This window comes from Pseudopipra pipra, chromosome 4, assembly GCF_036250125.1.
Source record: "Pseudopipra pipra isolate bDixPip1 chromosome 4, bDixPip1.hap1, whole genome shotgun sequence".
NCBI lineage: Eukaryota > Metazoa > Chordata > Aves > Passeriformes > Pipridae > Pseudopipra > Pseudopipra pipra.
In genome coordinates, this window is record NC_087552.1 from 42,473,725 (window position 1) to 42,491,869 (window position 18,145).

Genomic DNA, 18,145 nt, shown 5'->3' on the forward strand with positions numbered 1-18,145 from the left:
AGCTACAGTTTGGAGCAATCATATTGATTCTACTGCAGTTCTTTTTCCTCTCCATGTCTTCAGCCACTTGTTCCCTTCCCCTCTCCCCCCAGCCCTGCATTGGTTTCCACAGTAAAGCAACTCAAAGGACTAAAGAGGTAGAAATCTAACCCAGAGAATAAACATCCCTCCTACTTTTTGCAGAAAAATTCTGAAGTAAATACTTTGCACTTAAATACTTTGGTACTGAATGTTAGTTTTTATCTCTGTAGATCTCTGCAGATTTACAGTATGTGACCTAGGAAGTTAGGTGCACATTTGCATTTAGATTTCAAACTTTTCGTGGCTATGTCTTATGAGAATGTTTTTGTACTTACTACAGCTTTTAAAGGAAGTATATTCATTGTACAACTTCAAAAAGTGCTGAACTAAGTCAGGGAGATAAGGTTGAACATTCAACCACAATTCACCCTCTTCGTATGTTTACGTTAAAATAAAATCTTAAACCCTGCAGTTATATTGATCTTATCATATACCTTCTTAATATATACCACTATGTCTGATCCTCTTGTCTGCATATCTTACGCAAGTCTGTCTTCTGTGTGGCTGCTGGAGTTAAAATGCTTGACCTGAAACCTGTCATGAATTAAAGGCCTGTTCCAGCCTACTCATTTATATTACCTGACTAGTCAGTGAAAAGGAGACACCTCAAAAAAACAGTTTGGTCCCAAATATCTTGGATATGTGTCTTTGATGGAGTAAAGTACCCTCTGAGGGCAGCCCTCTCTTGTCTGTTGACCGTAAAAGGAAGTTGTGTATTGGATCAGATGTCTAGAAGGAATAGGGATAGAGTTAAGTGAGATGATCTGGAGAGTTAGTGATCTATTGGTTGTTATAGGGGGAAAAATAAAATTGTTTTTGTAGAGTGAAAGGAGAGAGATAACCACTAAAATCATGCATAACGTATGGCTGTAAAAATTAATGAAGTGGGGAGGAAGGGGGTTGAAAAACTGTAATAGCTAAGATTGATTTTAATTTTTGTACAGAAATGCATTAAATTTTAAGATGTCATTGAAAGACTTTGTTGATCCCATTATTTCCAAATACTCTGATGCAAAAAAAATTATTTTTTTGAGTTTTAGGATGTTACTAATTCAAAATTGAAGACACGGTAATGATCTACATAAGCATTTGCCTATTGTACCTTACATTCTAATTTTGTAACTGATCCCTTAAGTACTGTTTCTTACACACACTGTTGTAGCAGACAAAGTCAAGCACCTGCTCAATAGCCAAACTCTAACTGTGGATTACAGCAAAGAAGCAATTTTAGTTGTAAATGGGTTTCAGCAGAGGTCTCTTTAAATCCTTTATTTTATTCCTATAAAGAAACAACACAAATAGAAGATCCCAGGAAACAATGGCGTCAAGAACAAGAGAGAATGTTAAAAGATTATCTTATGATAGCCCAGGATGCTCTCAGTACTCAGAAGGAGCTGTACCAGGTGAAAGAACAGAGACTAGCACTTGCACTGGATGAGTATGTACGGTTGAATGGTGCCTACAAAGAAAAGTCAAGCTCTCGTACAAGCTGTAAGTACGGTTTAGAGTACAATGTAACTCCTTTGATCTGTGCCTTGCAGGGGATCCTGTTTCTCTTTAGGATGAGTTTTAAAGATTTGCTATGAACGCCTTGTACTCTGGCTTTTCTAGAGATAGCGTCCCTGCATTATTTATTTATTTAATAGAAAGTTATTCTGCTGGCGAGAACCCTCTTCTCTCTGGTACAACTGAACTCCTTTGAGCCATGATTTAGAACAGTTGGCTCTGAAATCTGTTTTGTCATGCAGTTTGTCAGGACAAAATTCTGCTAGATCTAGGTTCAAAGTAAATAGGATCTCTCGCCTTCATGTCTGCATACTGAAATGATCCTACTGTGTTGACAGGTGTCTGTGATAGACCAAGAAAGGAATTTGTTACTGATTTATAAGAAGACCAGACAATAATTCTGTAGCCTGTGTCCTGTGACCAGGGGTGAAGCAGAGATACACATCACAGTGTTGGGCAAGGAATCAGCACACAGTAAAGCACTGTCAGAGGCCTGTTATTGGCCAAACAGCTCTCTTAGAAGTAGATAGTGAGATAAGAGTAGCACGTATATCTGCAGAAGGAGTGAGTACCAGGCTTCTGAATAAATCTGCTTTCCAGAGATCTCCTTAGAAATTACAACTTTCAGGAAGGAAGTGATCACGAGATGGCACACAGGATAGAAAGCCAGGGAGAATTAGATGCTACTTTAGGATCCTAGGATAAGTAAATGAGAAGAAATGCCATACAGTAGTAGGGGAAGTAAGAGGAAAATTTTGATTATTCATTAATTATTGCCATCCTGCAATGCTGACTACTCTATAAAGGCTTCATTATATGTTTTTCTGCAAATTGTAGTTTTTGATCAATGTGGATTCATCCAGGAAGGGACCAATTAGTGATTTAAAAGTACTTAAATATTTGTCTTTTTTTTTTTTCTGTCTTTTTAAAAAAAGTGTTTTCGGGCTCCTCATCAAGCACAAAGTATGACCCTGACATTCTGAAGGCTGAAATCTCCACTACGAGATTAAGGGTGAGAGTACTTAACTCATATTCATTTGGATTATCTCTGCAAAGTTTATGACTATAGAATAAGCATAACTTGAACTAGCAGTTGTATCTTGTACCCTGGTACTGAAACTTCCTAATATACTAATTAGATACCATTCAGAGGTTTTAAATTAATTTTTAAAGCTGTCCCTGGTACTTTCAAGTAATGCATTTTGGGGAACCTTTGACAGATATTCTGAATAGATGTGGGTTTAAATAAATCTCATAACTATTTTCAGTTATATGCTTTTGTTTCTAAAAGAAATAGTAAAAATAAAAACGTAATAGCCAAGGTGAGCTGCAGCTAGATGACTTTTTACACAACCTTTCTTCTGTTAGAAATGCATCATAAGCTACATGAACTGCCTCAGAAGTTTCTGTTGGTTAGAAAAACACTTTTCAATATAGTGTGAAACCTCTCTCTGTTTTGTCAAAATGTAACAATTCAGATCAAGGATGAAAGTTTGTGTCTGCATGTTGAAATTGCTAATGAACACAAATCCATTATTTGGTCAACTGTGTTTGGTATGGTCACTAGCAGACTGTAAAGAACTTTCATTCACAGTTTAGTCTCTAGTGAATTTATCTTGAATAAGGAGGAAATGATGTGGAAGACATTTAAAATATATATATAGGGAGTTCATTTATTTCAGCTACGGCATATAATGCTCTATGGATATCTTAGACTTTCTGTAGTTAATAATGAAAAAAGTTAAATCAAACCATTTAAAAACCATTAAATCAAACCAGGTTAAAAAGACAGCACCTCACAGCATATCTCTTCGATGTGGCCTGTAATACAGACTAGGGGAGCAGAAGCAGCACAAGGAACAGCATTTTCTCAGCTCTTCCATTGCCCCCTCCTGGTTTCTGCACAGAGCAGCACTCATAGAAGCCTCAGAGTAACATTCTCCTTCATCTGGAATAAGAGTTGTGATTAGGAATCTAAACAATTAATGTTTAAAAGCAACTGTGGCATAGTTCATTAAAATGTTAAACCTCAGTATAAATCAGGGATGGAATTTACTCTAAAACTGGTGTCTGGATGTTGCCTTCTTGCCTACTGAACACCTGTTTCTCCTTAACAAACTCAATTTGTAGTCCCTTATCCTTTAAGGAGAAGGGACGGTGGCTAGTGAGGGAACTTATTTTAATGCTGGAGGAGGTGGGAGGAAAGATTTTGTAAATTTAGTAGGAAGAATCAACAGCAGTAAGGAACAAGAAAGAAGAGACAAGGTGATAACTTATTTCTAAAATGAGTGGAGCAGTAACAGATGTTTCCTTTGGCAAGGCAATCACTAGTATATTTGGGAAATTAACAATGTTGTTGAAGAACACAACACATGACCAAATTTACATATAGTCACCTACAGGTCAGACATGGTCCTGTGCTCACTTTTTCCTACTACCATTGACTGCAGATCTACAACTTGCTCACCAAGGAGAGAGTCAGATGTGTTAATCACAGTAATATGTTTTTTGGAGGTGCTTTCCTCTCTTCATTGTTTCTTGGAGTCAAGGAGTCTAATATCCTGCTGGTTCCCAACACCTGATTTGTTGGCGTTGCAAAGTCCTGCATATGTGGCTAAAATAGGTGACCTGAATCTTGTCTGCAGAGTTTAGAAGGGTGCAGTCCAAGAATATCTGTATCAGCGTAAAGTGTGTTGTCATCCATCCAAAGCCACTGGATATGAAAATTGATATAAGAAAAAGTGAAACCCTGTGATGCTAGGGCTGGAAAGTGGTTTTCATGGAAGATGGCAAGAGAGGTATGGCTGTTATCATAGTTTACCCTTATTTGAATGTTTGAGGATGCTTGCTAATATGCCACCTTTGGGCATTTTGCAGTATATGCATGCGTGGACTTAATGAGAAACAAAGTTAGTCATTAGTAAGCTTCTAGCCAGTTACTTAGAATTTGCACATTGTTTAGTGAACTATTGGGTCAGTTGTACTAAACCTGTTTCTCTCTCTCACAGTATCTGAGGCTTACTGGTATCATCAGGTTAGTGGTGGCTGGAGGGGGGAAACTCAGCATTCAAGGAAGTTCTGAGTTGGCCTTTGGCCTTTTCCTTGTTAGCTGTGCATAATATGCCCGTGCACAATATGGAGCCTTCTGGATACATGAATTGCTTATTGTGCAATAGTTTGTGGAGAAAATATGACAGAAATCAGATAGCTATTAAATGAAATAAGGAGTAGAAAGATCTTTCTCACCAGATTAAAATTGAAGGATCTGATCCTACAGTGGACTTTGAGTGGGCCCATTCGGGGTCTTAATCAGTAATCATTAAGATAACTCAAACAGCACAAAGCATATGTGATCACAGTAAGTTTTACGCATATGCAGCAAGCAAGTAGGGAAGGCACCTTTATAAAATAATAAGGGGGGGGGGGGCAGGGGCAGGGTGGTCATGTTGTTCCATTAGTACTCAAGTGCTGGGAATAGAAGGGGCTTAGCACAAGAGCCTGCTTGAAGATGCAGTTAGAAGGAGGAAGCGAGAGACCTGTTAGGTGACTGAGGATGATGTGCAGAAGCAGTAGGAAGGGGATGAATGTTAAAACAAGTGAAGAGCTGTGAAAAACCAGGAATTATATGAAAGTTTTGAAGGTGAAGACAATGAGCCTAAGAATAGTTTAATGCAGGTATGATGCAGTAAACACATTCTATATTATGATGTAGGTCACATCCTTCCAGGATAATGCACCCAACTCACATTTCTTGATAATGAAATGATGATGAAGTACAGCAGAGAACACTCAGAAGATGTTCTTGAGGAAAATGTAATGGTTTCTGAGAGATCCAGTCCTCTAAGTTGAAATCAAGTGTGCCTTCTGCTATTACTGTAAATTCACATTTCTGATTTTAAAAGAAATAAGTTTTCTGTATTTTTCAGAAAAATTCATAGTTGTTTCATATTTTACACATCACTACCTGGAACATTTCCCTTTACCTTGATCAGAATACTTGAGAGATTACTCTTGGGGTTTTCATTCTAGTCAAGGAAGAAATAGTTAAAGAGCACTGAATGTGTACTTAGAGACACTGTGTATTTATTGTGATAACTATTCAGTATAGTCAAAATAAAAACAGTTTTCTGTCAAGTAAAGCAACTAGTATGATAGTTTCCAAAAGCCTGAACCTTACCCCTCATCCAGAGAACAGATTTTGCTTTGGAGAAAATGGAGATTAGAAACATTCTATTTCTGTCACAGAAAGTTCATTAGCCAGAAACTACAAACTTGAATGCCTAAGTATCATTCATAAACCCGTATGAAGGCTGTGCAAATCACTAGTTATTTTAGAAATTTAAAGAATTTTAAGTCTCTTGGAAAGCTTCAGCAGCTGCTGGTGCTCAGTAATTTTAGTTGCCTGGCATGTTGGGAATCTCACATTTTTTTTTCTTCTTTTAATTTGAAGAATATCAGCAAGTAGGAATTCTATCGGGATTTGGATACAAAACATTTTGGAGACGTATTTTGAAGTTAATTTCAGTTAAAGTGGTCTAAATTCTTAATATAATAAATTTTTCAAAAGAGTTGGATATCTGAGGACCTTAGGAAAACAAGCAAGAATTTCTCGGTGGTAGGTGACAGCAGGGGTCTTTCAGCTTTTCCTTTTTTTCACCCTAATGATTGGAAAATTAGAAAGTGTAACAATATCTGGCTAACGTGTGTGGTACAAGCAAGCCAGATATAGATGTATGAATACCAAAATCTGGTACTCCGCACTTCAGGGAGACATTTGTCTCTAAGTGTATGCTGATAATTCATTTGTGTTTAAGTGCATTCCTTTTTGGGTACTCCAGAAATTTTGTTTCAAACATTTGGAAAATATGGCATTAAAAATTAAATGGAGGATTTTTTATTCAATCTTGATTCATAAATATTTTGTAATGTACTCATATTTGCTGACATCTGAAATAGCAATATTAAGATTAAGAAGCAATTGACCATACAAATTTAGGGAAAGTAGAGAATGTTTTTCCAAGGATATTTCGATTAAAAGACATGTATATTTATGATCCATATGTGTTTAGTGATTGTTGTCTTTGAACTCAATGAGTGTAAATTATATATTTAGGGATCCAGTGTCTGGAAAGCTGTATAAGAAAGGATGGTTCATAGGGGGAAAAAAGAGTCTTTTACACTGTCTTTTACAGTGCAGATTACTTGAGAGCTTCCAGGAATGAAAAAGTGAAAATATAATAAGCCTAAAAGTAAACAGGCATGTCCCTGTAGGACAGTTGGAATGCATGCTTAACAAGTGAGAAGTAAATTACTTGTTAAAGTTCTCTCAGGTTTAATAACACAGTGTGGTATCAATACAAATAAGGAGTGTGATTTAATCTGCTTGTGTCCCTTTAATACTAAAGCATGTTGCCCATAGACATCAGGAAGAGAACAGATCCTTTTTTTTTTTTAATATGTGTCAGTAGAGCAATTTACTCTTTTTCTCTTATCTGATGTAGAGCATACAGTAATTGTTCAAAGCCATGTGTTACACCATTTAACAAGAGGAATTTTCTAACTCTTGCTTTGATTTAACACACAAGGTTAAGAAGCTGAAGAGGGAACTCTCTCAGATGAAGCAAGAGCTGCTGTACAAGGAACAGGGCTTTGAAACACTGCAACAGTGAGTAAAAGAAAATAGTAGAAACTGACGTAATTCAGACACCTAATTTCTTTTTTTTTTTGGCATGGAATTGAATCCATTTTATCTGAGAGAAATATTGTGGGGAAACAGGGGAACCTAGTAACTCTTTTTGCTGTAGTTAGGAAGCAGGAAATCTGTAGAAATGGCAAACCTTTTGTGCAAGTGTCAACATGAGAAATCTGTCTCCCCTCTTATTCTTTTTCATGAGGTAGCTTGTGTTGCAGAGAGGCAGAAAGGGTGGTTAAGGGTCCGTGGGATTAAATTAGCTACTTTGTGTGTCCCATTTAAAGTTATTTTTTTTAAATTTTGAAAAAGTAATTAGGTCTGTCTTTCCTCCTTCCTCACTCTTGAGCTCAAAAGAGATGGAGAGAAGGGTGCTGTTCTTGGAGGTATGAATGGTACACAACTGTGCAGGGTTTTAAATTAGTCACAATTTGAGGATTAGAGACCTGACTTTCTTTGTTCCAGTTGCTGGAATGCCTGGTGTCCAAAGGGCTGAAGCTGAACCGGATGAGCTTTCTGGGTGTTTAACCAATTGGATTATTAGGGAATGAATTTTTTTCAGTCTGAGCAATCCCTGCTGCTCCTGACTTACAAAATTGGGCCCTAAAATATTAAACATTACTGGAACTGTCACCACAAAGAACTTGCTGCAGAGGAAACTTTGCTAACAAGTGTGTTTTCTTGACTAATGTGAAGAGAAATTTATTAATGCTAGTTGTTTTCTGTAGTATGTACCCATATGTTCTATGGTATGTACCCATACATTAAGGATACATTTACAGTAAAATGCTGAGCTGTTTACTCTTAGTACACTAGTTCCAGTAGCAAAAGCAGTGTTGCAGCATTAGTGTAATATTGTCTGGAATCATTTACCCTTTTCCTCAGGACCTCCTGTGTTTGGCAGGATGCTGTCAGATAAGTAATAATCTCTATCCCAGAGAGCTTGAGAAGTACAAACAGAAAATGGACAAAAGGTGGGAAAAAGGAAGAGCATTTCCATATTCCAGATAGAGGACTAAAATGCAGAGAAGTGATTTGCAAAGGATGACAGAGCATCTGTGTTTGGAGCTGAGTGATTGGAGTTCATTTCCCAGTTTTAATCAAAAGACCTTGTAACTATTGCCTGTGTATTTTAATAGATCACTTCTAAAAAATAGGCATTTTTTTAACTCTGAGAAAGAAAATCTGGTGTAGGAAGTGACCAGTCATAATCAGAAACATGTCAAAATGGATGAAAAATGTGGGGGTTTTATATGAAGAGTTTGAAGTCAATTTGGGACTGAAAACTCTCAGCACCTAAGGAGGATCCTTCTTCATTTTGACTTAAACAGAAATGTAAGAGTTGTCTGTTATTTAAATATAAAAAGACCAGCAAGGATAGATGATTGAATTTAACCATAAATCAGATCTCATTTGTAGTAGAATTTGGAAGAAGAAAGACGTATTGATTCTAAAGCTTAAGGTAATAAAAACTCATGCTGCTGTCCCAGGATTAAAGGTTAGCCAATCATGCTGATTTTATTATATTAATTCAACAATGAAGTATTGTTTTAAAGCAGCTTGCTCACAAGCCATTTTGACAGGAATCCAAAGCATGTTTCAGAAACTGTCAACAGCATTCCACAGAAACACAATGGACGTTTGTTTTTAAAATTCAGTCAGCCACTTTCAAACAGTACTAATCCCATTAATTTAAAACAGGATGATGGAATATCTTACATGTCAGAGATCCTTCTTGTCTATCTTAATTATATACAGAATAAAGCAGTTGCAATTTGAATGTGGCACGTCATATTCTAGACAGCATGTGGTGTATTACCCAGCTGTTCATTCATGATCCCAGTTATTGGCGTATCCTGTATCTATTTGACCTTAGCAACCTGATAAGTTACCAAAAATTGAGTGTTGTCAGACAGCAAGTGCCTGCCTATGAAAGACTTGGAGGAACTTTCAAGCTGAAACAAATACATCCTTGAATAGAAATGATTGCAGAGTCACATAGGTAATTTTCTTACATAAATGCAGTTTAGTTTGTACAAAAACTGAAACGTGGAGAAAGGAGAACAGGCATGCTCACAGCTTTAAAGACTACTTTAGAACTTCGATATCTTTGTGGCCAAAACTGGAAGAAAAATAGAATACAGTTACAGGTGTTTTGTGCAAGTTGCTGTTCTTGCAGGGGATGCTTAAGATCACTTCTTATCATTAAAATGTTTGTTCATTCCTCACTCACAAGGTAAAAGACTTTCAGCAAAGATGATGGATGATAATAAAACCCAGAAAACCAATTGCATTATAAAAGAATGTATTCTCTACTAAATGATTGATTTTTGTCAAGGTGGCTGTTGATTTTAATTTTGTGAAGCACAGCTGCAGTCATTTCCATGATGCTATGAAATATTCAGTTAAACTAGAGACAAGAGAAATATGCTTACAAACTATAGTTCTTGAAGGAAATGTTGAAATACTAAAATGAATCATCTTTTTATCTCTACGTTTAGGAGGGATTTTTAAAATTATTTTCAATTTAATTATTTTCAATTTAATTAATTCAATTTTCAATTATTTTCAAAATCCTGATAGTTCAGGAATTTAATGAATTGTCCAATCTATGACATATGGTATTAATTATCTAGAGATTTTGTGAATAAAGAGAGCCTGGTGACTGGCTGAGCACAACAGCTGTACCAGATGGTTAATGCCAAGGATTAGGGTGAACTAGAGGGAAGCTGAGACAAGAATGGTGCTGCTTATGTTTCTGCTCAGAAAGGCTGATTAGTAAGTACCAAGAAGCTTGCCTGTCTGCCCATGTCCCAGTGCAGGTCTGGGTAGAAGAATACTACTAGTAATAAATTCTGCTTCTGTAAGGATCACAGACATTTAATTGTATGAAAGGTGTACCCAAAAGCTGCTACTGTGCTGCAGAGTTATGGTGGGGATAGGAATTTTGGCAGTGTTGTCAGTGATAACTCGGTACTTGTGGTAGAATGAATAGAAGTCTTTTGGTAAGCCATTCTCTGGACACTGTGTGTATGCTACATAGCTACATAGCTTTGCCCAGGATTAAGTAGTATTTGAATGGAGATTTCAATGTAATTTTTCCTTTTTGCATGTCTGTTACAGAAAATGGTATCTCATGTCCTTCCTTTCTGTTCTCTAAGTATGCTTCTGCCTGAAGTAGAACAGCAGAGATGTTAGTATTATTTTCTGTATCTGGTATTAATATTCTCTCTTTCCACAGAATTGACCAAAAAATGTCCGGAGGCCAGAGTGGGTATGAACTGTGTGAGGCCAAAGCCATCCTGAGGGAACTGAAGTCCATCAGAAAGGCAATAAGTTCAGGCGAGAGAGAAAAACAAGATTTAATTAAGGTATTTTGAATGGTCGATGCAAGTTTTGTGTGGATTTGTTTTAACATGATTCACTTCCCAGATGATAAATACTTTGCATTTTATACTTTTAAGGGATTCTCAAGATTCTTTGAGTCAAACTAGTATTAAAATCCATTTTCGTATGCAGAAACTGAAGCCTCTGATGTTCCTAGATCTAAAAGCCACTCTGTTAGAGAATATAGATTTTTTGAACATGTATGTAAGGTACAATGTATATGTTACCTCTAAATCACAATTTAGAATATAAAGTGGACGAAATTGAGGTGTGTTTTTGAGATGCAGGGCCATTTTCTGAATCAGTGAAAGTTTAACAAATCTAAATTGTCCTATTTCCATTTCTGAAAGCAAGTTTTTTTGTTTTAATCAACCAGATATTTAATTGGTTGACAAGTAAAAAAAACCCCAATAAAGCAACAAAACCAAACGAAATCCCAAAACAGATATAAACCCAAATGAGTAGTTTTTGCATTTTCACAGGTGTTGGTTTCCCTTAGTGTCAGCTACCAATGGCTTGATTTATAGGATGGTTTGCTTAATAGGAAATAAACATGCAATTTTTATAGTGGAGTCTTTTATGTAAATATCTTTTGGAGATAAACTGGTATAAACATGGTAAAAGTGCAAAGGAATTTTAACACCACTTCTTTATCTGTTTCCTGGACAGAGTCTTGCAAAGCTGAGAGAGAAATTCAGTCTTGACCAAACCATTGAAACATCTGAACCAGACTTAAGTTCCAGTTCTGTAAACTCCCAGCTGTGTTTTCCTAGACAAACTCTGGATACAGGGTCTCAGACTGACATTTCTGGTGAGGTGAGCTTTTTTCCATTTTGTCCAATGTAAAGAGAAATTGCAACAGACTGCTACAGTTAATAGAACTGGAATCAAATGACTGTTCACTGTTGCTGATAGGCATATATATATGTATTTATATTTATATATTTGTTTCAGAGAATTACGTAGAATCAGGTATCTGGTTTTTTTGTCCCTTGGATTTTAAATCAAGATTCAGATGAACTTTATACATTTAGCATGAAGCATTTGACTATCTAATTTAGTCAAATAGTTCCAGTACAGTGAAGATTGATCTGTCTCTAGGATATGTTTAACCTTACAGACGTAATTCCCTGTGAAGATTTTTTTAATTTTCAGAAACAAGATCACATAATTTAAATGTGCAATTTCATTTTACAGAGCTGAAAAACTGTTAGTGGAACTACTTGTTCAGTGATTTGGTAAAACCTTCTCTGTTTCACTGACGGTATATTTTATATACACAGACAGCTGTGCTTAATTTTGGCTGTTTCTTTGAAGTTCTGTGAACTAAGGATGTAAGGAAGAGAATGTACAAGGTTTTCCAAACAAACAGAACTCTGAAATGCACGGACTTAATTCTAAATTACAAGTTCAGCGGAGTTCAAAGTAGAAGATCAAAATTTTGGGTACAATCACCATAAGACCTCTTTGAAAATACTCTGAGAATATGGACAATTGGTAGTATAGTAGTTAAAAATAGATGAACTGGCTCAGAAGAAAATAGTGCTGTTTTGTACATCACAGTAGATGAGATCTTAACTAGGCACTTAAAAGCAAGGGTGGTGCTGGCTGCAGAGTGGGTAGGGAATCTAGTTTTGATTTTAAGTCGTGATTTTTCTATCCTCTGCCTCGGTTTTGTTGATTCGTTTAACAACTTTGCACAGTGATAAGGCTACTTTTTTTTTTTTCCCCCCCCTCAACAGATTGGAGCAAGAAGTAAATCAAATTTAGCAGAGAAGGTCAGACTAAGTCTGCAGTATGAAGAGGCCAAGAGAAGGTAACGAGGCCGGTTGATGTGTTCGGTCGCAGCCTGGAGCCGGGAAGGTTCCGGATCCCTGCGGCACTTATCCTTGTGCTCGCAGCGACACCCAGCGGACGGCGCTCCTGCCGTGTTCCCTTCCCTTCCGAACGCAAGCAGCTTCCAGGGGCAGCCGGGGCTCTGGAACAGTATGTTTGTCATTTAGTGCGAAGTTGGATGTGTTAAGAAAGAAAATTAAGACAGTGACAAATTACTGGCAAGTCCGGGATCAAGGGAATAGAGTGAGCTGACTTTCTGCTGAAAGGAGCTGCTAGGTTATTTATGTCCATTATATCCTTCTTTGGGATCATCATTTTACTTTACTATACCACTGAAGGCTCTTCAATTTCAGCATTGCTACATATTTCCAGTGCAGATTTAGCAGGCTTAATTACTTCTTTTTTTCCTGGGACTTTGGATAATTTAAATACTTGTTTTCACTGTGGGGTTGGTTTTTTTAATGAGTTTAACCTGAGGAGAAAAGAAATCTGAAACTGCTGCACTGATGAATGTGGAATGCCTTTCAAATAAAGTTCTGCGGTAGTTGCTCGTGAAAGCAGTGCCATTTTGATGAATTGCCACAGCACTGAAAAATGGGCATCAAAAGGCAGAACATTCAAGGTTCAAATGACATGTCTTCTGGGGCACCAGAAGTGCTACATAATGCTGGGGGAAGCTTTACTATTGAGATAGCAATCTTGTATTATTTTCTTATATTTGTCACGAAATTAATTGTCAGCTATTCAGAAACCTTATTGGTTTTGTTATGTAGGTTCTTCATAATATAAGGGAAATAATAATCTAAAAACTATCCCACACTCAAAGTTCCTTTTTTTACTATAAAGAACTAAGCAAGGCAACAAAATAAAAAATAATACTTTTCCCCAGATGAAAACTGTACCTAAAATGCTATTTAATCTGAGATTTAAGTATTATTTCACTTGGAATGCTGTGGCATGGTCAGTTAGAAAACTACGAAAATAAATTTGCAACTTCTAATACCAATTAAAGGCATAGTTGGTTTAAGGTTTTAAAGGCAGGAGGCTGCACAACTATTTTTTTGCCTAATTTTATATGTATACTCTCTTCATACAGAGTAGTAGCTACCATCCTTGCCAGTAACAACAGTAATCCTTTATATACTCATTATTGATCAAAAACTTTATTATATAATCAATGCATTCATTGAAGACTGCTAAGGCTATTGTGTTTGTTCAATATTGAACATGTGTGATTTTGGCTAAGAATCATCATGCACATAATCTTAATTGTCAGGTGGTGTTTTAGATGCAGGTAGACGGCATTTTTTCTCAGGCATAATTCATCCAAAACCAGATCATCCTCTGCTCTGACTGTGTCTTGATACCAAGAAGTGCCAGCATTGTGTTTTATCTTTCCTTTGTAGGAACAAAAAACCTGGCAGTAAGTCAGTTTACCACTTCTACCTTGGAGGGGGAAAAAAAAGAACAGTACAGTGCTCAGAGTACGGAGTACTGTAGCACAGGATCTTTCTTTCTCACAAATTAGTTAGCCAAGAACATTTCAGTGTTCATAATGTGGAATAATGAAGATACGTATCAGTTTGCACATAAAGTTCAGAACCTAATTACACCTTTTCCCCAGTTATTTGGGCCACTGTAGTCATCACTGTAATTTAATAAGGGTTGACCATCTTTTCTGAAATATTAAATGTGCAAATTCTCAAATTTTTTTATAATATAACTAAGAGAAAGAGAGGATCTTGTAAGTGAACTTCTCTACTTGAAAATTATCAGGTAATTTTGTACATTGCAGATTTTCTGTTGCTTAGCCAGCAGAATGTCTTGAGGAGGTGGAATGTTCATAACTATGCTAATTTCAGTTGCAGGTGTTATTCAGAAGGATCTGTACAGCATGCTGACAGTCCTATCCTGATGTGGTGGAGATCTGGCAAATATTCCTTCTTGGCCTGTTGTGGCTTCCCACCCTTAAGGGAAGGGAATATGCAAGATTCAGAGATGCCTGTGGTCGAAAAGGAATGACAAAAAGTCAGAGAGTCTGCAAAAACTTACAAAATTTTATTAGTAAATTATACACACGGCATGGAAATTGGTATGTTAAATCCACACACTTTGGTGGATTTTGAATAAGGGGTAGGGAGGAGAGAGAGGTTAAAGAGAGGGAGAGAAGAAGAAAGGAGGGAAAGAAGGAAGGAAACAAAGAAACAAACATCACCAGCCCTGGCTCCATTGTCAATGTAGCTGATAGGGTGTCCAGTGTCCTGGAGTGCTGCCCAGGCTTTGTGGGGGTACCTTTGTCCCCGCCCTGAATATAAGTTTCTTGCTTTCTATGCAGATTAGTTATGTATAGTCCGTTCTTCTAACCCTATCTGGAAATGGGTTGAGGGCTTCAAGGGTCTTGATCCCTCCCTATTGTGTCAGCCTTTGGTGGACAGTCCATGCCCACTTCTCTATCTCATTCCTGTGCTTGTGCTGTGTTGTGATTATCTCTGGAGCCAGAACAAGGGCGTTTGACCCAGAAAAGTGTTGCCCTACCCCTGTATGCCCCCCTTCTCCAGTCACATCCTGTTCTTTCTTACAGCATGTTCTTACCAATAGTCCTTGGTTGGCTCCACAGCCATCCAGCTGTCCGTATCTGAGGCATACACATTAACCCCTTCTCTTCTGGGCTTCTACACCTGTTGAGCAAGGACTTCCTCCAACGTGTGAGACCAGTTCAGTTTTCACATCCATGTAGTCCTTTGTCTATCTGATAAGGCAGCTGGAAAGAGTGTCAGTTATGGTAGCGAGGAGTTGTCTTATAGCAGAGAGAGCAAAAGACCAGTTTGGAGACTGCCATCCCATCCCGTAAGACATCAAGCAGCTGTCAGCAGCAGCTACTTTCAGAGTAAGGTTGGGTAGAACCAGTGACCTAGAGATGAAAGTTTCGACATTTCATTATCCATCTGAAATTATTTGGTTGTTTTCCATCTAAGTACTGCTCCTCTAAGGGACTGTTGAATATAAAAGATACATGTAACAGCTGCAAAATATGTTGAAAGTCTTCGCGATATTTCATCCCACCATTTGGTTACAGTGGCACTGCTGATATTATTTCTGTTTATTTTATATGCAGTTTTTTTGTGAAAATACCCTGAGTCAAACTTGTTCTTGTGGGGGTTGGGTGGAGGTATGGGTTGTTTGCATTTTTGAAGCTGTTGTTTTTAAATTGAGGTGCAGGTAGGAAGGAAATATTACCTATGGAAAAAGAAAGGGGTGGTTTCCCTTAAGCTTCTAGTATGAGCAATGGGATAGTTAGATTCAACATGAATTCTTCTTAGCTTGGACCATAAATAAATGCCTTAATGTACTGTAAAATTAATACCAGAGGTGCAAAATAAGCATGATATTATTGTTTTTGTTAATCACTGAAAACAAACTGGAAAGAAGAAAAATGCTTTCCCAGAAATCTGTCAGAACTACACAAAGATTATACATGCCAGGTTATCTCTGTGTTTTTGAAGTGTAGTATCAGGCATTACCTTAGTGCCTGGTAACACTGAAGTTGCACAGGCTGCTATCATTTGTTGAGCTGATTTAGGTGCATTTAACTACGACAGCTACAGGTAAGTAAAAGTAGCAAAGTAGTTTCTCTCGCTCTAGATTGTATGGGAACTTCTGTTTTGATGTGTCCTTTCTCTGCCTTTTCCCCATCATACAAGAAAGAGATGCAGAAAACTGTACATATTTCAAAGCTTCCATATTCTTGAGCTATGCAGCTAGTTCAGGTGTGGCTAAGCCTGGAAGTGACTGAAAGGTCTCCTCTTACTAGATATAGAGCACCTATAAAGGGAATTTTTAGGCTTTCCCAGTGGACAGTGAGTCTTTATTGCAAGACCTGCACTTTTTAAGCTATGCTGCTGAGCCCATAGACAAAATGATTATGGAGACTGAATACTGAAAATAACTGGTCTTGATCATGACAAAGCTTTAGTACAATGATATTGTAGATTAGTTCCTGCTTCCATTGTGTGAATGTGTGCAATAGGTTTGGATAACCAAGACTTGGCTGTCTTAACTCTGTGGTTTGACATCTGCAGTGGGAACAACAGTTGTGCAAACTTAAACTGTTGAGTTAATAATCTCTTTTGTGTTTAGGTAGCCATTGTCCTATTACCTTTCATTTTAATTTCATAGAAGAGTGGTGGTTTGTCTTGAGATTTGCATGCATGTGTGATACTGAAGTGAGCACCTTGCTATGGTGCACATTCTTTCACCATGGGCATTGCCATTTCTGAGGAGCAGTCAGCCTCCAACAGTTTAGGAGAAATCCATCATACTCCTGAAGGAGTAAAGCATGGTACCACTACTGTGTTACCAGACAGATCACTTTCCATAATCCTTTAACATTTTGACTTCTACTTGAATTTGGCATTGGAACAGGAGCAACTAATTTTTAATGTATACGCATATTGCTGTTGGCCTGGATAGGTGGCCTGGTTCTCCGGTGTAATCTGCGTTCTTGTGAAGCAAAACTAATTAAAAATAGGGCTTTCAGTATAAAATGTCTTTATGTCCTGATACCTTTCAAAATACTGTATCACTTCTCTCTTTCCTGGGATTTGTGTGCTGTGCTGGGCTCAGGCAAATCTGCTTTGTTTTATTTTAGCATGGCTAATTTGAAGATTGAACTCTCTAAGCTGGATAGTGAAACCTGGCCTGGAGCACTGGATGTGGAAAAGGAAAAGCTGATGTTAATCAATGAAAAAGAAGAGCTTTTAAAGGAGCTCCAGTTTATTACACCACGCGAACGTACTCAAGATGAGTTAGAGCAGCTAGAAGCAGAAAGGAAGAGGCTTGAAGAAGAGCTAGTGTCTGTAAAAAGCACACCCAGTCAAGCACTTGCTGAAAGGTAAGGGGTTGTCTTTTGCTAATATTAAATGCTGCATTCTGCAATCTAACCTTTGTACTCATTACAGAACCTGAACTATGCCTTTGGTTACAGTTCTGTGTAATTCTTAATTAAATTTGTTATTAGCCCTATGGGCAGAAACACAAAGAAGTCTTCTGTGAGAGAAAGTGAACACTCTGTATGTGTTCTGCAGTATCAGTTGCTCTGTGTTTGTTACCAGAATGAAAATGCTTGTGACAGATGTTAAATAACTGAGGAATGTCAACATACCAGCAGGAAGCCAATACATCATTCACTCGTTTCTGATAATAGCTGTAAACTGTTTGAACTTGGGTTACAAAGATTATCTTGATTGTTGCAACATCTGAAGCCTTTCATTGTGAGTTTTATTACATACAAAAATGCTACCAAAAGGGGAAAAAACCACCAAAAAGTTCAGATGAGAAGTGTAATTGCTGCAAAACTTTTCTAAGTTGCTGTTACCTACCTGGTAACTGGAGCAGCACAATAAATTGTTTTAACCAGATTCAGAGTTTGAGAAAATCAAAGCTCACTGTCATCAGCTGTAAGTGGAAATAAATTTATGGGCACCTCTAGCACACATAAAATGCAATAAACAGAAAATGTCATTGTCTGTATTGGTGTAGTATGCCTTACTGATGTAATACAATCAGCATTGAGGGGCTTTCTTACTTCCCTCTACTAAGAAAGACTTGGTGTTGCTCCAGTTTCATTGAATGATGAAATTCCTATTA

The 18,145-nt window shown here is 37.4% G+C and overlaps 1 protein-coding gene across 2 annotated transcripts in view; it reads left to right on the forward strand.

The window, feature by feature from the left end:
• The window catches only part of WWC2 (WW and C2 domain containing 2), a 101,401-nt gene that overhangs the window by 46,302 nt on the left and 36,954 nt on the right, over positions 1 to 18,145 (forward strand). The window contains exons 3-9 of one of the 2 annotated variants that reach the window (XM_064652602.1): positions 1,369 to 1,572; positions 2,523 to 2,599; positions 7,173 to 7,252; positions 10,518 to 10,647; positions 11,333 to 11,479; positions 12,406 to 12,479; positions 17,148 to 17,390. In XM_064652602.1, the coding sequence (XP_064508672.1) occupies positions 1,369 to 1,572; positions 2,523 to 2,599; positions 7,173 to 7,252; positions 10,518 to 10,647; positions 11,333 to 11,479; positions 12,406 to 12,479; positions 17,148 to 17,390 (955 nt within the window). The remainder of the gene's footprint in view (positions 1 to 1,368; positions 1,573 to 2,522; positions 2,600 to 7,172; positions 7,253 to 10,517; positions 10,648 to 11,332; positions 11,480 to 12,405; positions 12,480 to 17,147; positions 17,391 to 18,145) is intronic. The other variant, XM_064652603.1, reaches the window with a different exon arrangement.